The sequence below is a fragment of the Rhinoraja longicauda genome, chromosome 7 (assembly GCF_053455715.1).
Source record: "Rhinoraja longicauda isolate Sanriku21f chromosome 7, sRhiLon1.1, whole genome shotgun sequence".
NCBI classification, from domain to species: Eukaryota; Metazoa; Chordata; class Chondrichthyes; order Rajiformes; family Arhynchobatidae; genus Rhinoraja; species Rhinoraja longicauda.
This window is the reverse complement of record NC_135959.1, coordinates 5809708-5837253: the sequence shown is the minus strand read 5'-3', so window position 1 is coordinate 5837253 and position 27546 is coordinate 5809708. Positions and strand designations below refer to the sequence as shown.

The following is a 27546-nucleotide window of genomic DNA, read 5'->3' as shown; positions in this document are numbered from 1 at the left end:
CTACCGCTGTGCCACCCGTAATAGAGTCATTTTTAATTTTATTTTTTTATTATTTAGGGACAGAATTAGGCCATTCGGCCCATCAAGTCTACTCCACCATTCAATCATGGCTGATCTATCTTGTCGTCTCAACCCCATTCTCCTGCCTTCCCCCCATAACCCCTGACACCCACACTAATCAAGAATCTATCTATTGTATCTCCGCCTTAAAAATATATCCATTGACTTGGCCTCCGCAGCCTTCTGTGGCAATGAATTCCACAAATTCACCACCCTCATCTCCTTCAATAGACAATAGACAATAGGTGCAGGAGGAGGCCATTCGGCCCTACGAGCCAGCACCGCCATTCAATGTGATCATGGCTGATCATTCTCAATCAGTACCCCGTTCCTGCCTTCTCCCCATACCTCCTGACTCCGCTATCCTTAAGAGCTCTATCTAGCTCTCTCTTGGATGCATTCAGAGAATTGGCCTCCACTGCCTTCTGAGGCAGAGAATTCCACAGATTCACAACTCTCTGACTGAAAAAGTTTTTCCACATCTCAGTTCTAAATGGCCTACCCCTTATTCTTAAACTGTGGCCCCTTGTTCTGGACTCCCCCAACATTGGGAACATGTTTCCTGCCTCTAACGTGTCCAACCCCTTAATAATCTTATACGTTTCGATAAGATTTCCTCTCATCCTTCTAAATTCCAGTGTATACAAGCCTAGCCGCTCCAGTCTTTCAACATATGATAGTCCCGCCATTCCGGTAATTAACCTAGTAAACCTACGCTGCACGCCCTCAATAGCAAGAATATCCTTCCACAAATTTGGAAACCAAAACTGCACACAGTACTCCAGGTGCGGTCTCACTAGGGCCCTGTACAACTGCAGAAGGAGCATCCTTTAATTCTGAGGCTGTGACCTCAACTCTCCCACTAGTGGAAGCATCCTCTCCACATCCACTCCACGACCTAGTCACACAGTGTGGAAACATGCCCTTCGGCCCAACTTGGCCACACGACCAACATGTCCCATCTACACTAGCCTCACCTGCCTGCATTTGGCCCTTATCCCTCTAAACCCGCCCTATCCACTGACTGGACAGCACGCAACAAAAGCTTTTCACTGTACCTCGAAACACGTGACAATAAACTTAACTGAATATCCATGCACCTGTCTAATTGCTTCTTAAACGTTGCGATAGTCCCAGCCTCAGCTACCTCCTCCGGCAGCTCGCTCTATGCACCCACCCACTCGTTGTGTGAAAAGGTTATCTATCCCACAGGATCTTTCCAATACCCACTGACTTGGCCTCCACAGCCTTCTGTGGCAAAGAATTCCACAGATTCACCACCCTGGATATTGTGTAAAAATCTATCTGCTTCACCAACCTCAGAAATGTGCTCTTCTTTATGTGTCTCCACACTCTTGGCGTAGAGTCGCGACCCGTACAGCATAGGCACCCACGCGGGTCACGGGGAGAACGTACAAACTCCGTACAGGCAGCACCCGTGGTCAGGATCGAACCCGGGTCTCCGGCGCTGTGAGGCAGCAGCAACTCTACCGCTGAGCCACCGTGGGCTGTCTGAAGTATCTCTTAAAGTAAAGTGAAATACTCTAGTACTCTTCAGCGCACAATGTTTGTGCCAAGTTAACCTGATCTCATCTGCCTGCACATGCCCCACATCCCTTCATTCCCTGCATATCCTTGTGCCTGTCTAAAAGCCTCTTAAACGCCACTATCATAGCTGCCTCCACCACCAACCCTGGCAGTGCGTTCCAGACCCCTACCATTTCCAACATTCCCAACCTGCGGGAAAAAGGTTCTGACTGTCTTCCCTATCTATCCCTCTCATCATTTTATATAGAAACATAGAAAGAGAGTCAGAAAGTTGTGAATCTGTGGAATTCTCTGCCTCAGAAGGCAGTGGAGGCCAGTTCGCTGAATGCATTCAAGAGCTAGCTAGATAGAGCTCTTAAGGATAGCGGAGTCAGGGGGTATGGGGAGAAGGCAGGAACGTGGTTCTGGTTGAGAATGATCAGCCACGATCACATTGAATGGCGGTGCTGGCTCGAAGGGCCGAATGGCTTCCTCCTGCACCTATTGTCTATTGTCTATTGTCTATTGTCTAAACATAGAAAACAGGTGCAGGAATAGGCCATTTGTCCCTTCGAGCCAGCACCGCCGTTCAATATGATCATGGCTGGTCATCCAAAATCAGTACCCCGTTCCTGCTTTCTCCCCATATCCCTTGATTCCATTAGCCCGAAGAGCTAAATCTAACTCTCTCTTGAAAGCATCCAGTGAATCGGCCTCCACTGCCTTCTGTGGCAGAGAATTCCACAGATTCACAACTCTCTGGTTGAAAAGATTTTTTGTCATAGAATCAGAAAACGGGTGCAGGAGGAGGCCATTCGGCCCTTCGAGCCAGCATCGCCATTCGTTGTGATCATGGCTGATCATCCACAATTAATAACCCGTAGGTGGACACAAAATGCTGGAGTAACTCAGCGGGTCAGGCAGCATCTCAGGAGAGAAGGAATGGATGACGTTTTGGGTTGAGACCCTTCTTCAGACACATCAGTATTGCGTGCCTGCCTTCTCCCCATATCCCTTGATTCCGCTAGCCCACGTACTTCGATCAAAGTCTCTCATCAACCTCCGACGTTGCAAAGAGAACAATCCAAGTCCATCCGACCTCTCCCTGCAGTTAATCCCATCTAATCCAGGCTGCATTCTGGTGTACCTCCTCTGTACCCTCTCCAACGCCTCCACACATCCTCATCCACTCCCTGCACACTAGGGGGAAATTTACAGAAAGCAATACTCCCACGTCTTTGGGATGTGGGAGGAAAATGGAGCACCTGGAGAAAACCCACACTGTCACAGGGAGAATAATCTCTTACTGCAAGATGGCGCCCAACTAGGGTTAGCCGGGACATCCCGTATTTTGGGCTAAATTGGCTTGTCCCGTATAGGAACGCCCTTGTCCCGTATTATGCCCGGGGGCGCAGTAGGCCCGGGCACTGTAGGCCCGGACACTGTAGTCCCGGCCACTGTAGGCCCGGACACTGTGGACCCAGGCACTGTAGGCCTGAACATTGTAGGCCCGGGCACTGTAAGCCTGGCCACTGTAGGCCCGGACACTGTAGGCCCGGACACTGTAGGCCCGGACGCTGTAGGCCCGGACACTGTAGGCATGGATACTGTAAGCCCGGACGCGGTAGGCCCGGACACTGTAGGCCCGGACACTGTAGGCCCGTACACTGTAGGCCCGGGCACTGAAGCCCCGGGCGCTGTAGGCCCGGGCGCTGTATGCCCGGACGATGTAGGCCCGGACACTGTAGGCCCGGGCACTGTAGCCCCGGGCACTGTAGGCCCGGACGCTGTAGGCCCGGACACTGTCGGGCCGGACGCTGTAGGCCCGGACACTGTAGGGCCGGACACTGTAGGCCCGAACACTGTAGGCCCGGACACTGTAGGCCCGGACGATGTGCAACACCACCTAAAGTCTTCTCTTCCGTGTGCTGATGTACAGCACGTTGCTGCCTCAAATAGATGCATCTCCATATTTGTTCTTAAGCTGACCGCTTACACATTCATTTGTCTGTTCCAATGCTATGTTCATATATCCGTCCAAAAGAGCTAAAACACCTCAAAAGTCCACACCTGAGTTCAGTTTAACCTCCCTATGATTTGTTTTAGAAAATGGCTGGGCGTTTGCTTTCGTGGGCCCATCTTACGTCCTTCAGCCTATGCGCGCTCCACTGATGGTTTGATTCGAACGCGGCACGAATGGTCCCAAACCCCCTGCGCCCGGAAACCGGAGGTTGCGTAGCAACCCGCCTCCCGGCCCGGGCGGCCGCCATTGTTGGAGCGGGAGCATGTGGCCGCTGGCTGGGTGAGGTCACGTGGGGCGCGGGGAGGTGACGTCACCTTGTCCCGCATTTGGAAGTGAGGAAGTTGGCAACCCCTACGCCCAACCCAGGCGACTACTTTTTGAGTGTTGGCCACAGAAGCAGATCTACAAACACATATTTACAATCGCTCCACACTCTTAAATCTCTACTCTGACAGCAATATTTCTCACTTTCACTATGATCTCCTTAAACTCCTTGAAGGTATTTATTTCTGGAGTAACTCAGCAGGTCAGGCAGCATCTCAGGAGAGAAGGAATGGGTGACGTTTCGGGTCGAGACCCTTCTTCCTTAGACTCCTTCATCCATACACTGCAAATGGATGGATTGTAATCGTGTGTTGTCTTTCTGCCGACTGGTCAGCACGCAACAAATAGCTTTACACTGTGAATGCAGTGGAACAGAGGGATCTGGGAATAACTGTGCATTGTTCCCTGAAGGTGGAATCTCATGTGGATAGGGTGGTGAAGAAGGCGTTTGGTATGCTTGCCTTTATAAATCAGAGCATCGAGTATAGAAGTTGGGATGTAATGTTGAAATTGTACAGGGCATTGGTGAGGCCGAATCTGGAGTATGGTGTGCAGTTCTGGTCGCCAAATTATAGGAAGGATGTCGACAAAATGGAGAGGGTACAGAGGAGATTTACTAGAATGTTGCCTGGGTTTCAGCACTTAGGCTACAGAGAGAGGTTGAACAGGTTGGGTCTTTATTCTTTGGAGCGTAGAAGGTTGAGGGGGGACTTGATAGAGGTTTTTAAAATTTTGAGAGGGACGGACAGAGTTGACGTGGGTAGGCTTTTCCCTTTGAGAGTGGGGAAGATTCCAACAAGGGGACATAGCTTCAGAATTCAGGGACAAAGGTTTAGGGGTAACATGAGGGGGAATTTCTTTACTCAGAGGGTTGTGGCTGTATGGAATGGGCTTCCGGTGGAAGTGGTGGAGGCTGGCTCGATTTTATTATTTAAGAGTAAATTGGATAGGTATATGGATAGGAGGGGATTGGAGGGTTAAGGTCTGAGTGCAGGTAGATGAGACTAGGTCAGGGAGAATGGTCGGCGTGGACTGGTAGGGCCGGACAGGCCTGTTTCCATGCTGTAGTTGTTATATGTTATATGTTATATGTAAACTAGACTGAACGCAGGCAGTCAGGACCCGACGTCAGGATCGAACCACCCAGGTCTCTGGCGCTGTGAGGCAGCAGCCTTACCAAGTGTGACACTATGCCGCCCCAGTGTCAGTTATGATGAGGTTTAGAGGGATATGGACCAAACATGGGCAGGTGGGACTTGTGTAGTTGGGGCACCTTGGTCGGCATGGACAAATTGGGCTGAAGGGCCTTTGGAAATAGGTGCAGGTAGAGGCAATTTCGCCCTTCAGAGCCAGCACTGCCATTCATTGTGATCAACAATCAGTAACCTGTGCCTGCCTTCTCCCCATATCCCTTGATTCCACTAGCCCCCTAGACCTCTATCCAAATCTCCTTTAAATTCATCCAGTGAATTGGCCTCCACTGCCTTCTGTGGCAGAGAATTCCACAGATTCACAGCTATCTGGTTTTCTCACCTCAGTTTTAAATGGCCTCCCCTTTAATCTTAGACTGTGTGTGGCCCCTGGTTCTGGACTCCCCCCAACATCGGGAATATTTTTCCTGCATCTAGCTTGTCCAGTCCTTTTATAATTTTATACATCTCTATAAGATCCTCTCTCATCCTTCTAAATTCCAGTGAATACAAGCCCAGCCTGTTTCCATGCTGTGTGAATCTCTGACAATGGCACAGTGGGACAGCAGGTACACCGGCTGTGCCACCAGCTCAATCCTCGTATTATTTCCAGCAACTGCTACGCTCTACGTACAAGCTGTGAATCCTGCCGTGGAGAGGGTTAAGGAAACTCATAGCCACTTGGTCCTTCAGCCGGTCAAAAACCGAGAACAAAATTCGGGGCGGCACGGTAGCGCAGCGGTAGAGTTGCTGCTTTACAGCGAATGCAGCGCCGGAGACTCAGGTTCGATCCTGACTACGGGTGCTGCACTGTAAGGAGTTTGTACGTTCTCCCCGTGACCTGCGTGGGTTTTCTCCGAGATCTTCGGTTTCCTCCCACACTCCAAAGACGTACAGGTATGTAGGTTAATTGGCTGGGTAAATGTAAAAATTGTCCCTAGTGGGTGTAGGATAGTGTTAATGTGCGGGGATCGCTGGGCGGCACGGACTTGGAGGGCCGAAAAGGCCTGTTTCCGGCTGTATATATATGATATGATATGATATGATATGATATGATATGGTACGTGTTGCCAAGCTGATAAAGATCACATCGGGCGGGGAGCGTTGGAAGGAACAGCAGATGCTGGTTTAAACCGAAGATGTAAGGCACAAAAGGCTGGAGTAACTCAGCGGGTCAGACGGCATCTCTGGAGAAAAGAAATGGGTGATGTTTCGGGTCGAGGCCCTTCTTAAGACAGAGAGTCAGGGGAAAGGCAAAGGAGAGATATAGGCGGTGATGTAAAGAGATATGGAACAAATGACCTCTAGGACTAGAGGTCAAAGCCTCAGAATTAAAGGGCGTTCTTTCAGGAAGGAGATGAGGAGAAATGTCTTTAGTCAGAGGGTGGTGAATCTGTGGAATTCTTTGTCACAGAAGGCTATGGTGGCCACGTCAGTGGATATTTTTAGACAATAGACAACAGACAATAGGTGCAGGAGTATGCCATTTGGCCCATCGAGCCAGCACCGCCATTCAATGTGATCATGGCTGATCATTCTCAATCAGTACCCCGTTCCTGATTTCTCCCCATACCCCCTGACTCCGCTATCCTTAAGCGCTCTATCTAGCTCTCTCTTGAATGCATTCAGAGAATTGGCCTCCACTGCCTTCTGAGGCAGAGAATTCCACAGATTCACACCTCCCTGACTGAAAAAGTTTTTTCTCATCTCCGTTCTAAATGGCCTACCCCTTATTCTTAAACTGGATATTTTTAAGGCAGAGATAGATAGATTCTTGATTAGCACGGGTGTTGGGGGTTATGGGGAGATGGCAGGAGAATGGGGTTCGGAGGGAGAGATAGATCAGCCACGATTGAATGGCGGAGTAGACTTGATGGGCCGAATGGCCTAATTCGGCTCCTATCTCTTATGACCTTATGATTTTATGATAACAAGTTGTGCGGACGATGGAACTCACCAGGACGACAGTGAAACTAGTTAGGATTATGTTAATCTGGGCACTGACTGGATTTGGTGCTAAAACTCAGGGCAGATTAAATGGCCCTCTAATCTTGAATAATATCAGTGACTCCAACACTGTTTGGTCTGTGTGCGTACATAATGAGTCACATAGACCATTAACAATGCAAGATGCAGCTCTATTTGCGAATATATTAATAACAGCTCCCAACCACAGTTAAAACATTGCTATCCATTAGTTCTGGTGGAATGAACATTATCTGTTGTCAAAAATACATTGCAAAGCTTCAAGACAACAGCAAGGGATCGGGATAGAGAAACATAGACAATAGGTGCAGGAGGAGGCCATTCGGCCCTTCCAGCCAGCACCGCCATTCACTGTGATAGACAATAGACAAAGAGACAATAGGTGCAGGAGGAGGCCATTCGGCCCTTCCAGCCAACACCGCCATTCAATGTGATCATGGCTGATCATTCTCAATCAGTACCCCGTTCCTGCCTTATCCCCATACCCCCTGACTCCGCTATCCTTAAGAGCTCTATCTAGCTCTCTCTTGAATGCATTCAGAGAACTGGCCTCCACTGCCTTCTGAGGCAGAGAATTCCACAGATTCACAACTCTCTGACTGGAAAGGTTTTCCCTCATCTCCGTTCTAAATGGCCTACCCCGTATTCTTAAACTGTTGCCCCTGGTTCTGGGCTCCCCCAACATTGGGAACATGTTTCCTGCCTCTAACATGTCCAACCCCTTAATAATCTTATACGTTTCGATAAGATCCCCTCTCATGGCTGATCATCCAAGATCAGTACCCCATTCCGGCTTTCTCCTCCCCATATCCCTTGATTCCGTTAGCCCCAAGCGCTATATCTAACTCTCCCTTGAATACATCTAGTGAATTGGCCTCCACTGCCTTCTGTGGCAGAGAATTCCACAGATTCACAACAACTCTCAGGGTGAGTAGGTAGAGTGCCTAAAAATGCTTAGAGTCCACTTCATGTGTTACGATAATTCTGTGCTTTAAAGAAGGCTGAGACTGGGCATGTGCAACTGACACTCACTGCAGTCTATGAACCAATATCATAAGTTGATAAGTTCATAAGTTCTAGGAGCAGTATTAGGCCATTCGGCCCATCAAATCTACTCCGCCAATCAATCATGGCTCATCTTTCTTTCCCTTTCAACCCCATTCTCCTGCCTCTCCCCCTCCCTCCCCCCCACCCCCCCCCCCCCCACCCCACACACACCCTCCCCCCCCCCCCCCCCCCCACAACTCACTTTACTCAGATTCTGTTCTCTGTTGCCAAAGGACAAATGACAATCGTAAAACAAGGTGGAAAGGGTAACATTCAAGATTGCTTAACTGGAATGGGGTGGGATTGGACAGTGTTTACTCTGCTGTGATGTTGAGAGGTGCATGATTTATAATTGTTATAAGACTATTCTAGAAAGAAGGAAAAATGCTCAAGTGCCTCCTACAGTAAACAACACATCAAAGGGAAATTCTGTATTTAAGGAGTAGACGAGTCTTTGTTACTCACGCAGGTCTCTGGCGCTATAAGGCAGCAACTCTACCACTGTACCACCCACTACCTTACCCGCTGAATTAGCCCAACACGGTGGCGCAGCGGTAGAGTTGCTGCCTTACGGCGATGGGCGGTCACGGTGGCGCAGCGGTCGAGTTGCTGCCTTACAGCGAACGCAGCGCCGGAGACCCGGGTTCGATCCCGACTACGGGTGCTGTCTGTATGGAGTTCGTACGTTCTCCCCGTGACCTGCGTGGGTTTTCTCTCCCAAGATCTTCGGTTTCCTCCCACACTCCAAAGACGACCAGGTTAACATAGAAACATAGAAAATAGGTGCAGGAGTAGGCCATTCGGCCCTTCGAGCCTGCACCGCCATTCAATATGATCATGGTTGATCATCCAACTCAGTATCCCGTACCTGCCTTCTCTCCATACTCCCTGATCCCTTTAGCCACAAGGGCCACATCTAACTCCCTCTTAAATATAGCCAATGAACTGGCCTCAACTACCTTCTGTGGCAGAGAATTCCACAGATTCACCACTCTCTGTGTGAAAAAAAACGTTCTCATCTCGGTCCTAAAAGACTTCCCCCTTATCCTTAAACTGTAACCCCTTGTTCTGGACTTCCCCAACATCGGGAACAATCTTCCTGCATCCAGCCTGTCCAACCCCTTAAGAATTTTGTAAGTTTCTATAAGATCCCCCCTCAATCTTCTAAATTCCAACGAGTACAGACGAGTCTATCCAATCTTTCTTCATATGAAAGTCCTGCCATCCCAGGAATCAATCTGGTGAACCTTCTCTGTACTCCCTCTATGGCAAGAATCTCTTTCCTCAAATTAGGAGACCAAAACTGTATGCAATACTCCAGGTGTGGTCTCACCAATGCCCTGTACAACTGCCCTGTAATCCCCGGGATGGCGGGACTGCCGTATGAAGAAAGACTGGGCTTGTATTCACTGGAGTTTAGAAGGATGAGAGGAGATCTTACAGAGATGCCTAAAATTATTAAAAGGACTGGACAAGCTGGATGCAGGAAAAATGTTCCCAATGTTGGGGGACTCCAGAACCAGGGGCCACAGTCTAAGAATAAAGGGGAGGCCATTTAAAACTGAGGTGAGAAGAAACGTTTTCACCCAGATAGCTGTGAATTTGTGGAATTAGACAATAGACAATAGACAGTAGGTGCAGGAGTAGGCCATTCGGCCCTTCGAGCCAGCACCACCATTCAATGTGATCATGGCTGATCATTCTCAATCAGTACCCCGTCTCTGCCTTCTCCCCATACCCCCTGTCTCCGCTATCTTTAAGAGCTCTATCTAGCTCTCTCTTGAATGCATTTGGAGAATTGGCCTCCACTGCCTTCTGAGGCAGAGATTTCCACAGATTTACAACTCTCTGCCACAGAAGGCAGTGGAGGCCAATTCTCTGGATGAATTTAAAAGAGAGTTAGATAGAGCTAGATAGAGCTCTTAAGGATAGCGGAGTCAGGGGGTATGGGGAGAAGGCAGGAATGGGGTACTGTTTGAGAATGATCAGCCATGATCACATTGAATGGTGGTGCTGGCTCGAAGGGCTGAATGGCCTCCTCCTGCACCTATTGTCTATTGTCTATTGTCTATTGAGCTCTAGGGCGCTAGCGGAATCAAGGGATATGGGGAGAAAGCAGGCACGGGTTACTGATTGTGGATGATCAGCCATGATCACAATGAATGGCGGTGCTGGCTCGAAGGGCCAAATGGCCTCCTCCAGCACCTATTTTCTAAGTTTCCATGTTTCTACTACGGGTGCTGTCTGCACAGAGTTTGTGTGTTCTCCCAGTGACCATTTGGGTTTTCTCCAGGTGGTCTGGCCTCCTCCCACATGCCAAAGGCGTGCGGGTTTGTGGGTTAATTGGCCTGTGAAGCGAGTGGATGAGAATGTGGGATAGCATGGACCTAGTGTGAACGGGTGATCGATGGCGCGGACTCGGTAGGCTGAAGATCCATGCTGTATCTCCAAACTAAATTAAGCTAAACTTAAAAGGACTCTTTTGCCCAGGGTGGGAGAATCAAGATCCAGAGGATCTTTAGAAGGATGAGAGGGGATCTTATCATATCATATCATATCATATATATACAGCCGGAAACAGGCCTTTTCGGCCCTCCAAGTCCGTGCCGCCCAGTGATCCCCGCACATTAACACTACACCCACTAGGGACAATTTTTACATTTACCCAGCCAATTAACCTACATACCTGTACGTCTTTGGAGTGTGGGAGGAAACCGAAGATCTCGGAGAAAACCCACGCAGGTCACGGGGAGAACGTACAAACTCCTTACAGTGCAGCACCCGTAGTCAGGATCGAACCTGAGTCTCTGGCGCTGCATTCGCTGTAAAGCAGCAACTCTACCGCTGCGCTACCGTGCCGCCCAATATCTTATTGAAACATATAAGACTATTGAGGGATTGGACATGCTAGAGGTAGGAAACATGTTCCCGATGTTGGGGGGACCTGTCCAGAACCAAGGGCCACAGAATAAGGGGTAGGCCATTTAGAACGGAGATGAGGAAAATCATTTTCACTCAGAGAGTTGTGAATCTGTGGAATTCTCTGCCTCAGAAGGCAGTGGAGGCCAATTCTCTGCATGCTTTCAAGAGAGAGCTAGATAGAGCTCTAAAAGATAGCGGAGTCAGGGGGTATGGGGGGGAAGGCAGGAATGGGGTACTGATTGTGGCTGATCAGCCATGATCACAGTGAATGGCGCTGTTGGCTCGAAGGGCCCAATGGTCGACTCCTGCATCTATTGTCTATTGTCTATTGTTTACGTTAAGAGGGGCAAGATTTAATAGGAACCTGAGGGGCAGACTTTTACGCACAGAGGGTAATGGGTATATGGAACGAGCTGCCAGAAGAGATAGTTGAATCAGGTACTATAACAACATTTAAAAGACTCTCGGACAGGTATGAGAGAAAATCCTGGAAATACTGAGCAGACCAGTATGGACTGATATCGGTAGGGTTACCAACTATCTCACTCCCAAAGACGGGACAAGGTGACCTCACCCAGCCAGCGGCCACGTGCTCCCGCTCCAGCAATGGTGGCCGCCCGGGCTGGTAGGTGGGATGCTATGCAACCTCCTTTAGGCGAACACACTTGGCCCCGCTCCCCGAACACACTCCGTTAGCCTACAGTGTCCGGGCCTACAGTGTCCTGGCCTACAGCAGCCCCCGGGCCTACAGTGTCCGGGCCTACAATGTCCGGGCCTACAGTGTCCGGGCCTACAGTGTCCGGGCCTACAGCAGCCCCCGGGCCTACAGTGTCCGGGCCTACAGTGTCCGGGCCTACAGTGTCCGGGCCTACAGTGTCCGGGCCTACAGTGTCCGGGCCTACCCTGCCTCGGCCTACAGAGGCCCGTGGACTTACAGCGGCCTGCGGACCTAATACGGGACAAGGGCAGTCCTGTACGGGACAAACCAATTCAGCCCAAAATACGGGATTTTCCCAGCTAATACGGGACAGTTGTCAACCCTAGATACAGCATGGAAGCAGGCCCTTCGGCCCACCTTGTTTATACTGTCCAAGTAGGGCTAGTCCCATTTGCCGACATTTGGCCTGTGGCCCTCTAAACCATTCCTGCACCTTGTATCTGTACAAACGTCGTTTAAAATTCTTAATTGTACTATAAATTGCTTTTATAGCTCAGACAGCATCAATTTCAGCTTTATGTCCCATTAAAGGTCATTGATCTCTTAAACGAGGAATTCATTGTTTTGTTATTGGTACATGTGTCAATTAAACACTTTTGCCTCTTGACTCCTGATCTGAAATGTTGTCCCTGTTTTCCGAGCATTTTTTGTGTTTTTATATATTTTCCACTATCTAACGGCGGCACGGTGGCGCAGCGGTAGAGTTGCTGCCTTACAGCGAATGCAGCGCCGGAGACTCAGGTTCGATCCTGACTATGGGCGCCGTCTGTACGGAGTTTGTACGTTCTCCCCATGACCTGCGTGGGTTTTCTCCGAGATCTCCGGTTTCCTCCCACACTCCAAAGACGAACAGGTATATAGGTTAATTGACTGGGTAAATGTAAAAAAAAAGAAAAATTGTCCCTAGTGTGTGTAGGATAGTGTTAGTGTGCGGGGATCGCTGGGCGGCGCGGACCCGGTGGGCCGAAGGGCCTGTTTCTGCGCTGTATCTCTAAATCTAAATCTAAAATCTACACATCTACTCCATGAAAGCAAGCAGTTCATTGGACAGAAAGTAGGAAGTAAATCTTCGACCTCTTTGGTTCTTCATTGCACAGGAAGTCCATTTGCCAACCAACCCACTTTGGTGCAGCTTATATTTTCATAGAGTCATAGAGTGATACAGTGTGGAAACAGGCCCTCCGGCCCAACTTGCCCCCTCCGGCCAACATGCCCCACCTACACTAGTCCGACCTGCCCACACCGGCCAACATGCCCCATCTACACTAGTCCCACCTGCCCGCGCTTGGCCCATAACCCTCCAAACCTGTCCTATCCATGTACCTGTCTAACTGTTTCTTAAATGTTGGGATAGTCCCAGCCACAACTACCTCCTCCGGCAGTTCCCATCACCTTTTATGTGAAAAAGTTACCCCTCATCCTCCTGCGCTCCATGGAATGGAGACCCAGCCTACTCAACCTCTCCCTGTAGCTCACACCCTCTAGTCCCGGCAACATCCTTGTAAATCTTCTCCGAACCCTTTCAAGCTTGACAATATCTATCCTTTAGCATGATGCCCAGAACTTAACACAATACTCTAAATGTGTAGGGGAAAAAAACTGCGGATGCTGGTTTAAATCGAAGGCAGACACAAAATGTTGGAGTATTTTGGTCAGGCAGCATCTCAGGAGAGAAGGAATGGATGACGTTTCGGGTCAAGGCCCTTCTTCAGTGGATAGGAAGATGTATTAAAGAGAGAGTTAGATATATGTCCAACGGAATCAAGGGATATGGGGAGAAAGCAGAAATGGGGTACTGATTCTGGGTGATCAGCCATGATTACGTTGAATGGCGGTGCTGGCTCGAAGGACCGAATGGCCTACTCCTGCACCTATTTTCTATGTTTCTATGTTTCTATGTTTCTAAAGAGGGATATGAGCCAAATGTAGGCAAATGGGACTAGCTTCGATGGGGCATCTTGATTAGCTGAACGGCCTGTTTTCATGCTGTCCGACTCGATGCCCCTTAAAATCCAAGTCTGTCGATATCCGTCTCAAAGACACTGAGCCTTATGTAAAAGTCAATCACATTCACTTACAAACCTGCACGACTTTGAAATATGGAATCGTGAATCTGGAGAAACTTTAGTTTAGAGATACAGTGCGGAAACAGGCCCTTTCGGCCCACCGGGTCCGCGCCGACAGGCGATCCCCGCACATTAACACTATCCTACACCCACTAGGGACAATTTTTACATTTACCAAGCCAATTAACCTACAAACCTGCACGTCTTTGGAGTGTGGGAGGAAAACCGAAGATCTCGGAGAAAACCTTTTCAGGAACTTTTTGAGGAATAATTCTCTGAATGCATTCAAGAGAGAGCTAGATAGAGCTCTTAAGGATAGCTGAGTCAGGGGGTATGGGGAGAAGGCAGGAACGGGGTACTGATTGAGAATGATCAGCCATGATCACATTGAATGGCGTGCTGGCTCGAAGGCCCGAATGGCCTCCTCCTGCACCTATTCTCTATTGTCTATTGTAAAACCCACGCAGGTCACGGGGAGAACGTACAAACTCCGTACAGACAGCAGCAGCCGTAGTCGGGATCGAACCCGGGTCTCCGGCGCTGCATTCGCCGTGAGGCGTCAACTCTACCGCTGCGTCATCGTGACCGCGCCAACTTGTGAATTTCCAAGTCCCTTTTTCCTGACAGTAGTGTTTCTTTACTCCAGAACTGCTATATCCTTATTGTTTGGATGTGTTTATGCTTTATTCTTAATTGTTAACTGTATGTTTGTGTTGTCATTTGTGAGCGGAGCACCAAGGCACATTCCTTGTATCTGCACATACTTGGCCAATAAACTTATTCATTCATTCAACTGGAACAGTGGTGACAGGGTGGTGCAGCAGTAGGGCTGCTGCCTTATGAGGTCATAAGCTCATCAGCAATAGGAGTAGAGTTAGGCTATTCGGCCCATCAAGTGTTGAAAGACTGGAGCGGTTCGGCTTGTATACACTGGAATTTAGAAGGATGAGAGGAGATCTTATTGAAACATACAAGATTATTAAGGGGTTGGACACGTTAGAGGCAGGAAACATGTTCCCAATGTTGGGGGAGACCAGAACCAGGGGCCACAGTTTAAGAATAAGGGGTAGGCCATTTAGAATGGAGATGAGGAAAAACCTTTTCAGTCAGAGAGTTGTGAATCTGTGGAATTCTCTGCCTCAGAAGGCAGTGGAGGCCAATTCTCTGAATGCATTCAAGAGAGAGCTCGATAGAGCTCTTAAGGATAGCGGAGTCAGGGGGTATGGGGAGAAGGCAGGAACGGGGTACTGATTGAGAATAGGTGACGTTTCAGATCGAGACCCTTCCTCAGTAGATAGGAAGATGTATTAAAGAGAGAGTTAGATATAGGTCCAACGGAATCAAGGGATATGGGGAGAAAGCAGGAATGGGGTACTGATTCTGGATGGTCAGCAATGATTACGTTGAAAGGTGGTGCTGGCTCGAAGGGCCGAATGACCTACTCCTGCACCTATTGTCTATTGTCTATTGTTTAAGACTGTTCCGCCATTCATTCATGGCTGATCTATCTCTCCCCCCTAACCCCATTCTCCTGCCTTCTCCCCATAACCCCTGACACCTGTACTTACAGTACAGCACCAGAGACCCAGGTTCGATCCTGACTACGGGTGTCATCTGTACAAACGTTTGTACTTTTCCCCTGTGACCTGCGTGGGTTTTCTCCAGGTGCTCCGGTTTCCTCCCACACTCCAAAGAAGTGCTGGTTTATCGGTTAATCGGCCCTCTTTGTGAAATTGCCCCTAACGGGGAGTGGATGGGAAAGTGGGATAACATGGAACTGGTGTTGAAGGGGCGATCGGTGGGAGGCACGGACTCGGTGGGCCCAAGGGTCTGTTTCCACGCTGTATCTCTAAGCTAAACTTAATGTCTGCTTTCTCTTTTTTTAAATGGTAAATCTAACGTGAAAATTTCCACTCTGCCAAATGCACATTCAAGATGTTTATCATTTAGCAGTGGGTATGCTTGATCTGTCAGCTGCAGAGAGGAATCTGTTTTACACATTACATTGCAACAATGATTTCCAATTATGTAACGCCTTTAACAAAGCAAAACATCTCAAGAAGTGTTATTAAGGAGTTGTGGCAGAGAGAGTTAGATATAGGTCCAACGGAATCAAGGGATATGGGGAGAAAGCAGGAATGGGGTACTCATTCTGGATGATCAGCCATGACACAGCAATTAGTCTTGCTGCCTCAGTATGCCAGGGACAGACACAAAACGCCGGAGTAACTCAGCGGGTCAGGCAGCATCTCCATACCCCTTATTCTTAAACTGCGACCCCCGGTTCTGGACTCCCCCCAACATCGGGAACGTTTTTCCCGCATCCAGCCTGTCCAATCCCTTAAGAATTTTACATGTTTCTATGAGATCCCCTCACATCCTTCTAAATTCCAGTGAGTACAAGACCAGTCGATGCATTCTTTCAATAGACAATAGACAATAGACAATAGGTGCAGGAGGAGGCCATTCGGCCCTTCGGCCCTTCGAGCCAGCACCGCCATTCAATGTGATCGTGGCTGATCATTCTCAATCAGTACCCCGTTCCTGCCTTCTCCCCATACCCCCTGACTCCGCTATCCTTAAGAGCTCTATCCAGCTCTCTCTTGAGTGCATTCAGAGAATTGGCCTCCACTGCCTTCTGAGGCAGAGAATTCCACAGATACACAACTCTCTGACTGAAAAAGTTTTTCCTCATCTCAGTTCTAAATGGCCTACCCCTTATTCTTAAACTGTGGGCCCTGGTTCTGGACTCCCCCAACATTGGGAACATGTTTCCTGCCTCTAACGTGTCCAACCCCTTAATAATCTAGAACGTTTCGATAAGATCTCCTCTCATCCTTCTAAATTCCAGTGTATACAAGCCTAGTCGCTCCAGTCTTTCAACATACGACAGTCCCGCCATTCCGGGAATTAACCTGGTGAACCTACGCTGCACGCCCTCAATAGCAACATCATCTGTCATCCACCCATTCTTTCATCGTATGCCCTCCCTACACTGAAGGATGGGAAAGATTAGATTCTCTCTGGGTACGTTGATGGCAGTAGATTGGCAGTATTACAGGCTGAAGTACTTTGCACTAAAATGGTAAAATATCTCCTTGAAGGAGGGTCAAATGAATCCGAGGATCAGCTGCGGAACCCATCACATTGATTTAGTTCCGCAGCACTCCCAAGACTACCCAGCTGAGAAACCGTGCACAAAAGAGTTGCTAAGCTGAACATTCCGTCCATCTCCCTTTGGACAAATGATGCTGTAAACTTTAAACGTGGTGCCAAAGGTGAAAAGGGTTTGTAGTTTCAAGGGAACAAAAGGAAGACAGGTACAAAAGGAAAAGCATAGAGACAGCGATAAGTCTTTTTATTCACCAGAACCTGAATCATAATCAGCGATGCATCTGAATCGCGGTGGCGCGGCGGTAGAGTTGCTGCCTTATCAGCGCCTTATCGATCCCGTCTACTGGCGCTTGTCTGTACGGAGTTTGTACGTTCTCCCCGTGACCTGCGTGGGTTTTCTCCGAGATCTCAGGCTTCCTCCCACACTCCAAAGACGCGCAGGTTTGTAGGTTAATTGGCTTGGTATAAATGTAAAATTGTCCCCAGTGTGTGTAGGATAGTGTTAGTGTGCGGGGATCGCTGGTCGGCGCAGACTCGGTGGGCCGAAGGGCCTGTTTCCCCACTGTGTCTCTAAACTAATCTAAACATAAGGCGTGATCAGACTTAAAGTCATGGAGTGGTACAGCGTGGAAACAGGCCCCTTCAGCCCATTCTGCCCGCACGGGCCAACGTCCCATCTACACTAGTCCCACCTTCCTGCGTTTGGCCCATATCCCTCCAAACCTGTCCTATCCATGTACCTGTCTGAAGAAGGGTCTCGACCCGAAACGTCACCCATTCCTTCTCTCCCGAGATGCTGCCTGACCTGCTGAGTTACTCCAGCATTTTGTGAATAAATACCTGCCTAAACGTTTCTTTAACATTGCGATAGTCCCTGCCTCAACTACTTCCTCAGGCAGCTCGTTCCATACACCCACCACACTCTGTGTGAAAAAGTTACCCCTCAGATTCCTCTTAAATCTTTTCCCCTTCACCTTAAACCTGCATCCTCTGGTCCTCGATTCCTCTACTCTGTGCGTCTACCCGATCTATTCCTCTCGTGATTTTATACACCTCTATAAGATCACCCCTCATCCTCCTGCGCTCCAAGGAATAGGGTCCCATCCTACTCAACCTCTCCCCATAGCACTGTGTACCGACACGGGATAAAGGGAATAACGTTTAGTGCAAGATTTTGTACTCGCTGGAATTTAGAAGATTGAGGGGGGATCTTATAGAAACTTACAAAATTCTTAAGGGGTTGGACAGGCTAGATGCAGGAAGATTGTTCCCGATGTTGGGGAAGTCCAGAACAAGGGGTCACAGTTTAAGGATAAGGGGGAAGTCTTTTAGGACCGAGATGAGAAAGTTCTTTTTCACACAGAGAGTGGTGAATCTGTGGAATTCTCTGCCACAGAAGGTAGTTGAGGCCAGTTCATTGGCTATATTTAAGAGGGAGTTAGATGTGGCCCTTGTGGCTAAAGGGATCAGGGGGTATGGAGAGAAGGCAGGTACGGGATACTGAGTTGGATGATCAGCCATGATCATATTGAATGGCGGTGCAGGCTCGAAGGGCCGAATGGCCTACTCCTACACCTATTTTCTATGTTTCTAATATAAAGTCAAGCAAAGTCTGATTAAAGGCAGTCCGACACTCTCCAAATAGGTGGACGGGAGGTCAGGACCGTTCTCTAGTTGGTGATGGGATGGTTCAGTTGCCTGATAACAGCTGGGTAGAAACTGTCCCTGAATCTGGAGGTGTGCGTTTTCACACTTCTGTACCTCTTGCCTGATGCGAGAGAAGGGAGAAGAGGGAGTGGCCGGGGTGAGACTGGTCCTTGATTACCCAGGAGAGATGGAATGTGGAGAAAGCTCAGAATAGGCCAGAACCTTATTTTAGTTTAGTTTTTAGTTTAGAGAAACAGCGCGGAAACAGGCCCTTCGGCCCACCGATTCCGCGCCGACCAGCGATCCCCGCACACTAACACTACCTTACACACACGAGGGACAATTTACATTTATACCAAGCCAATTAACCATCAAACCTGTACATCTTTGGAGTGTGGGAGGAAACACAAGATCTTGGAGAAAACCCATGCAGGTCACGGGGAGAACGTACAAACTCTGTACAGACAGCACCCGTGGTCGGGATCGAACCCGGGTCTCTGGCGCTGCGTGCAAGCGCTGTAAGACAGCAACTCTACCGCTGCGCCACCGTGCCGCCATGATAAATCCAAGGAATCAACTTGCGTGCTTCCGTTCTGAAGTCTTAGCTTCCTAGAGTTTCAGACCCACACGACTGGCCAAGCATAGCATGAAGAGGTTGGGGCTAAGGGCTTCAGGAATGCTGAGACACAGAGAGGCCGACGTTGCCGGTCACTCACCTAGCACGCCGAGCCGGTAGTTGATCGTGACCACGATAACGTTCCCGTAGCTTGCCAGAATACTGCCGTCGATTAGGTTGCCTGTACTCTCCATGTACGAGCCTCCGTGAATGTAGACCATCACTGGCTTGGGGCCGTTGTCGTGAATGTCTGAAAGAGAAGGAAACGTCTGGCTTCAGGCAACGACCGTGCACAGAGGGTACACACACACACATGCACACGCACACACACGCATGCTCAAACACACACACGCTCACACACGCACATCCAATTGTGCATACATGCACGCACACACATGCATGCTCACACACACACTCACACACACACACACACGCAAGCACACACACACGCACGCACATGCTCAACACACATGCACGCACACATACGCTCACACACTCACACACATGCATGCACACACACGCTCACACACACTCACACACATGCACGCAGTCACACACACGATCACACACACACAAACACTCGCATGTGCGCACACACACACCCGCACACACACACACATACACACACACATACGGACCCACACACACACACACACACACACACACACACACACACACACACACACACACACACACACACACACACACACACACACACACACACACACACACACACACACACACACACACAAACACCCGCACGCTCATATACACACCGCATGCGCACATACACACATCCACATGTGCACAGATGCACGCACACACATGCACGCACACATACACACTTAAGCACACGCATGCATGCCTGCACACAAACACACACCCACACACAGGCTTCCATATACAAACATACACACACACATTAGTGTGTGCACTAATGCATGCACACATACACGCATGCACGTATACGCACATCCACCTGCGCACACATCACACACACATGCATACACACACACACACTCAAGCACACATGCGCATGTATGCACACACACCCACATTCACACATCCACATGCACGCACATCATGCACACTCATGCATTCACACACACCAACACACATCAACACGCACACATCCACATGCGCAAGTGCACACACGCACATCCACATGCGCACATGTGCACGCATGTGCATGCATTCACACATCCACAAGTGTACACATGCAAAAGTATATATAGACATACGCACGCACATATATACACACGCGCACAAACACGCACACATGCTTAACTGGGCAATCTCTCACACATTCACATGTCCTATCGACAGCCTGCTAACACACACGCATGCACCGCACACCCACTCACGCACACACATGCATGCACACACACGTGCACACGCATGCGCACACACACATAACAGAGCAAACTCACATGCACACATACCTTTCCACAGCATGTTAAGACACACATACGCCCTCTCTCTCTTATACACATGCACATATGCATACATACACATACGTGCACACACACACATGCACACACAAACCTGCGCACGCACGCGCACACACGAACACACACACGCACACACACACACACACATACACGCACACACACGCACACATGCACCTACACACACACATACACGCACACACACACACACACGCACACATGCACCTACACGCACACACACACATACACGCACACACACGCACACATGCACCTACACGCACACACACACATACACGCACACACACGCACACACACACGCGCACACACACGCACACCACTTTTACAGTGATATATAAAGGGAGTCAAACAGGAATAGGATGGAACTGCAATCATTCGATGGGTGTCAGAGCATTCTTTATAAGGTCAGGGCTCCAAACATGCTGGAACGTTCCAGGTGGAACGAGGAACCTTCCATCTTCCAATGCACGTCTCACATGTGGAAGGTTGAAATTAAATTCATGCATTAAGCACGGGTTTCGCCTGAGCTTTGGTCTGTGCTTGGCGGTCGTGAAGAGAGGAAGGCACCAAACCGTGATCTTCAGGCGGTCAGTCGGCACGCCGGCACTCTTGCTCCCCGCTGTGAGGATGTCCAGCTATGCCTGAGGATGCTAACCCAGCCCGTGAGGCTGGCTGGAGGCACCAGGTGCACCTTTGATTGTCTATTTGGTGGTGTGCACACCAAAGGTCAATTGGCTGCCCGGCACGATTCAAATTTCCCTCAAAGACCTTTGACGCCAAATGACTGCCACGGCATCCTTATTACCCATCAAACCTGGCCCCACTGAGCCATCAGGACCAGGACAATCCCAGGTCATGAATCTCTGCCCGTCTAAAATGGGTTGGACTCTTCCGAAGAGGGTGGTCATTTGGGCGTGATGGCAGAGAGCTCTCCCGTGATCTTGTGGCTCTGTCGGGTCGAGCGGGAAGGGAAAGGTTGAACAGCGATCCTCAATGTTTGGGCTATCTGTAGGGTTGCCAACTTTCTCACTCCCAAATAAGGGACAAAAGGTGACGTCACCGCCCCCGCCGCCCCCGCCGCCCCCCCCCCCCCCCCCCCACCGTGACCTCACCCAGCCAGCGGCCACATGCACCCGCTCCACCAATGGCGGCTGCCTGGACCAGAAGGCGAGTTTCTAGGCAACCGGGCCTGCACTGTCCAGGCCTACAGCGGCCCCCCAGACCTACAGTGTCCGGGCCTACACTGTCCGGGCCCTCAGCGGCCCCCGGGCCTACAGTGACCGGGCCTACAGTGTCCGGGCCTACACTGTCCGGGCCTACAGTGCCCCCCCGGGCCTACAGTGTCCGGGCTACACTGTCCGGGCCTACAGCCCCCCCCTCCGGGCCTAATACGGGACAAGGGCGGTCCCTTACTGGACAAACCAACTTAGCCCAAAATACGGGATGTCTCGGCTAATACGGGACAGTTGGCAACCCTAGCTATCTGCTCCCCAAAGTCTTTGAAGCCACAGTCTTTATTCGGACCAGGCCATCCTTCTCACTCCACCCGCTTGGAAGGGTAAGGTCCTCGTAAAGCAAGGGAGAGAGAGAGAGAGGGGGGGTGAAGGGCGGATAACCTTTCGGGAGACGGGTCGCAAAAAACGCCTCACGCACACACAGAAAACCTCCTGGCATCCTTCCTCCCCCTCCCTCCCTCCCTCCCTCCCACCCACCCAGTGGAAGTTGTTTTATTCTCTGAAGCAAGACGGCATTCAGGATGAAAAAGAGAGAGAGCAAAGAAAAAAATTCACAGTGCACACAAAATGTGCGCGGCCGAAGAACGGAAAGATTTTTAAAAAAATGGTCTGGAAGAACCTTGGTTCTCATGCATTGGGTTGTGGTGGGGTAGTCATTCGAGCACATACAAAAAAAAAAGATACCTTCGTCTTCTCCATCATCACCATTACTGGCTATATCATCTGCTGCTTTCTTTGTGATGACTCCTAGGTTCAAAAAAAGACATGAGGAGAACAAAGGGAAGAAGAGAATCCGGAAGAAGAAAAAGAAAAAAAAAAAAGAAAACACCACAGGTTTGCCAAGGGGAATGCAAAAGTTAATCTGAAAGAGAGAGAGAGAGAGAGAGAAAAAAAAAATTCTTCCCCAAAACAAAAATCAGAACCCAATTAGATGAATATTGCACAGTCGTCAATTTTGTAAGATGGCGAAACGGTTGTTCGGTCGGAGCAAAAGAAAAAAATGGCGTTAATTCCTCCCCACCAACGTGTGAAGAAAGTCAACAAGAAAATTGGTCTTTCCGGCACAAGGTTCCAAAAATAATCAAGCCATTTCAGAAAGATACTGCAAAAAAAATAGGGTAAAGCAAGGATTTTTCAAAGCTCCAAGCTAATCAAACAATGGTTATTCTCCTTAAAATAAGAAAATAACTGCAGATGCTGGTACAAATCCAAGGTATTTATTCACAAAAAAACTGGAGTAACTCAGCAGGTCAGGCAGCATCTCAGGAGAGAAGGGATGGGTGACGTTTCGGGTCGAGACCCTTCTTCAGACTGATGTCAGGGGGGGCGGGACAGAGGAAGGATATAGGTGGAGACAGGAAGATAGAGGGAGATCTGGGAAGGGGGAGGGGAAGAGAGGGACAGAGGAACTATCTAAAGTTGGAGAAGTCGATGTTCATACAATAGACAGTAGACAATAGACAATAGGTGCAGGAGGAGGCCATTCGGCTCTTCGAGCCAGCACCGCCATTCAATGTGATCATGGCTTATCATTCTCAATCAGTACCCCGTTCCTGCCTTCTCCCCATACCCCCTGATTCCACTGTCCTTAAGAGCTCTATCCAGCTCTCCCTTGAATGCATTCAGAGAATTGGCCTCCACTGCCTTCTGAGGCAGAGAATTCCACAGATTCACAACTCTCTGACTGAAAACGTTTTTGCTCATCTCAGTTCTAAATGGCCTACCCCTTATTCTTAAACTGTGGCCCCTTGTTCTGGACTCCCCCAACATTGGGAACATGTTTCCTGCCTCTAACGTGTCCAACCCCTGCAAGCTGCCCAGGCGAAATATGAGGTGCTGTTCCTCCAATTTCCGGTGGGCCTCACTATGGCACTGGAGGGGGCCCATGACAGGAAGGTCAGACTGGGAATGGGAGGGGGAGTTGAAGTGCTCAGCCACCGGGAGACCAGTTTGGCCAACGCGGACCGAGCGCAGGTGTTGAACGAAGCGATCGCCGAGCCTGCGCTTGGTTTCGCCGATGTAAAGAAGTTGACATCTAGAGCAGCGGATGCAATAGATGAGGTTGGAGGAGGTGCAGGTGAACCTCTGTCTCACCTGGAAAGACCTGGAAATGGTCAACGCTCAACAGAAACAGGGCCCCTGGCATCATAGAGCCTTGTAACCAGTAGGTGTATACAAAAGGGGAAGGAAGTATTAACTTGGGGGCGGCACGGTGGCGCAGCGGTAGAGTTGCTGCCTTACCGCGCCGGAGACCCGGATTCGATCCTGGCCACGGGTGCTGTCCGTACGTTCTCCCCGTGACCACGTGGGCTTTCACCAGGTGCGCCGGTTTCCTCCCACACTCCAAAGACGTGCAAGATTGCAGATAAATTGGCTTGGAATCATTGTAAATTGTTCCCCCATTGTGTGTGGGATAGTGTTAGTTTGCTGGTCGGCACAGATTCGCTGGGCCAAAGGGCCTGGTTACCACGCTGTATCTCTAAACTAAACTAAACTAAACTAAACTAAACTAAACATTGTGGGCCGAAGGGCCCGTTTCTTTGCTGTGCAGTTTTATGTTTTGGGTTCTGCGTTTTATAACCAAGAAAATGAATGAGAATCAGTCTGAAGACCCGAAATGTCACCCATTCCTTCTCTCCTGAGATGCTGCCTGACCCACCGAGTTACTCCAGCATTTTGTGAAATGAATGAGAATGATCAGCCATGATCACATTGAATGGCGGTGCTGGCTCGAAGGGCCGAATGGCCTATTCCTGCACCTATTGTCTGCTGAATGGAAATTTTCACAGGGCAAGATCGAACACCAATAAAATTAAAAATTAAAAAAGCAGCTGGAAATAGAGGCGATTTTTAAAACATTTATACCAAGTCAATTAACCTACATACCTGTACTGCCTTTTGAGTGTGGGAGGAAACCGAAGATCTCGGGGGGAAACCCACGCAGGTCACGGGGAGAACGTGCGAACTCCGTGCAGACAGCACCCGTGGTCGGGATCGAACCCGGGTCTCCGGCGTTGCATTCGCTGTAAGGCAGCAACTCTACCGCTGCGCCACCGTGACCGCCCCGACTCCAGCATTTTGTGTCTATTCCAGATCTGAAATGTTAGCCCTCTTTATCTTTCGACAAGTGCTGCCTTATCTGCCGAGTCCTTTCAGCATTTTCTCTTTTTTTATGGAGCTGCTAAATTGGAAATCCTTTATTACTCTGAAGGTGTCAGTGTGATAAAAAACCTCTCAATGCAGGTAATGCCCTCTAAAAATCTCACGGATATAAGTATCACCAACAAAGAAGTAATCCCAACAGGCAAGAGCCGAGAGTTTAATGTTGCTGACAAAATAACAATCCCATTAAACCGAACAATCAGATTATAAAAGAGGAGTTTCTGAAACTCTGGACTGGAGTAAAAAAGGCGGCGCGGTGGAGTTGCTGCCTTACAGCACCAGAAACCCGGGTTCCATCCTGACTACGGGCACTTATCCGTACGGAGTTTGTACGTTCTCCCCGTGACCTGCGTGGGTTTTCTCCAGGTGCTTCCGTTTCCTCCCACACTCCAAAGACGTACAGGTTTATAGGTTAATTGGCTTGGTGTAAATAAATTGTTCCCTAGTGTGCAGGATAGTGCTAGTGTGCGTGGATCGCTGGTCGGCACGGACTCGGTGGGCCGAAGGGCCAGTTTCTCTATACTATACTCTGTGTCTCTGAACTAAACTAAACTAAACTAAACTAAACTAAAAAGAACCTGCATTTTCCAGCAAATACAAAAGTGGAGAGGATGTTTCCACTAGTGGGAGAGTCCAGGACCAGAGGCCACAGCCTCAGAATTAAAGGACGTTCCTTTAGAAAGGAGATGAGGAGGAATTTCTTCAGCCACTGGGTGGTGAGTCTGTGGAACTCATTGGCACGGACGGCCAAGGAGGGCAAGTTAATGGGTATTTTTAAGTCAGAGATTGAAAGATTCTGGATCCGTACGGGTGTCAGGGGTAGGGGTGCCAGCTACCTCGCTCCCAAATACGGGACAAGGTGACGACACCGCCCCGCGCCCCACGTGACCTCACCCAGCCAGCGGCCACGTTCTCCCGCTCCACCAATGGCGTCTGCCAGGGCCGGGAGGCGGGTTGCTAGGCAACCTCCATTAAGCGGCACCCGGGCCTACACTGTCCGTCCGGGACTACATCGCCATTCGGCACGGTGGCGCAGCGGTAGAGTTGCTGCCTTATAGCGAATGCAACGCCAGAGACCCAGGTTCGATCCCAGCTATGGGTGCTGTCTATATGAAGCTTGTACGTTCTCCCCGTGACCTGCGTGGGTTTTATCCGAGAATCTCAGTTTCCTCCAACACTCCAAAGACGTGCAGGTTTGTAGGTTAATTGGCTTGGTTATAAATGTAAAAATTGTCCCTAATGTAGGATAGTGTGAATGTGCGGGGATCGCTGGTCAGCGCGGACTCAGTGGGCCGAAGGGCCTGTTTCCGCGCTGTATCTCTGATGCTAAACTAAACTAAACTATATCAGATTTGTGTGCTGTCAACTTCTGCCTAACCTCTCCGCAGCAACCACATGGGACAGGCTTGGTTTATCACCCTGTTTGTGCTTGCGTTTCATAAAAAATACTCTAGGTCCGGACTGTAGGCCCGGACACTGTAGGCCCGGATAAGTGTAGGCCCGGACACTGTAGGCTCGGACAGTGTAGGCCCGGACAGTGTAGACCCGGACAGTGTAGGTCCGGACACTGTAGGCCCGGACACTGTAGGCCTGGACACTGTAGGCCCTGGCAGTGTAGGTCCGGACAGTGTAGGTTTGGACAGTGTAGGCCCGGACAGTGTAGGCCCGGACAGTGTAGGCCCTGACAGTGTAGGTTTGGACAGTGTAGGCCCGGACAGTGTAGGCCGGGACAATGTAGGCCTGGACAGTGTAGGCCCGGACAGTGTAGGCGCAGACACTGTAGGTCCAGACACTGTTGGTCCGGACAGCGTAGGTCCGGAGGCCCAGGCACCACCTAATGGAGGTTGCTTAGCAACCCGCCTCCCGGCCCGGGAGGCCACCCTTGGTGGAGCGGGAGCACCTGGCCACTGGTTGGGTGAGGCCTCGTGGGGCGCGGGGCGGCGACGTCACCTTGTCCTTTATTTGGGAGTGTGATAGTTGGCACAACTACCCATCACCCTCGCTTGTGTTCTGAGAGAGAATAAATCATCCAAGTCAGGCACAAAAAGCTGGAGTAACTCAGCGGGACTGGCAGCACCTCTGGAGAAAAGCAACAGGTGACGTTTCGGGTTGAGACCCTTCTTCAGACTGAGTGTCAGGGGAGAGGGAGTAAAGAGAAATGGCAGGGTAAGGTGTGAAAACGCCAGATTTAAGGGGACGATGATAAGGAAATGTAGAATGGTTCATTGTTAGCTGAGGGGAATACGATCAGTAAAATTAATCTGAGGACAGTGAATCCAGTCGGTGAACGATGGTGGGGGGGGGGGGGGGGGGGGAACAGAGAGAGGGAAAGCAAGGATTTACTTGAAGCGTCATCAGAGACCCACACCACCCTGGCCACGCTCTCATTTCACCCCTGCCATCGGGAAGAAGGTACAGGAGCCTGAAAACTGTAACGTCCAGG

General features: G+C 49.8%; 1 protein-coding gene across 2 annotated transcripts in view; it reads right to left on the bottom strand.

The window, feature by feature from the left end:
- nlgn4xa (neuroligin 4 X-linked a) overlaps positions 1–27546 on the bottom strand; it is a 191345-nt gene that overhangs the window by 58072 nt on the left and 105727 nt on the right. Inside the window, exons 3-4 of one of the 2 annotated variants that reach the window (XM_078402039.1) lie at positions 22626–22688; positions 19341–19490 (exon numbers count right to left, since the gene is read on the bottom strand). In XM_078402039.1, the coding sequence (XP_078258165.1) occupies positions 19341–19490; positions 22626–22688 (213 nt within the window). The remainder of the gene's footprint in view (positions 1–19340; positions 19491–22625; positions 22689–27546) is intronic. The other variant, XM_078402041.1, reaches the window with a different exon arrangement.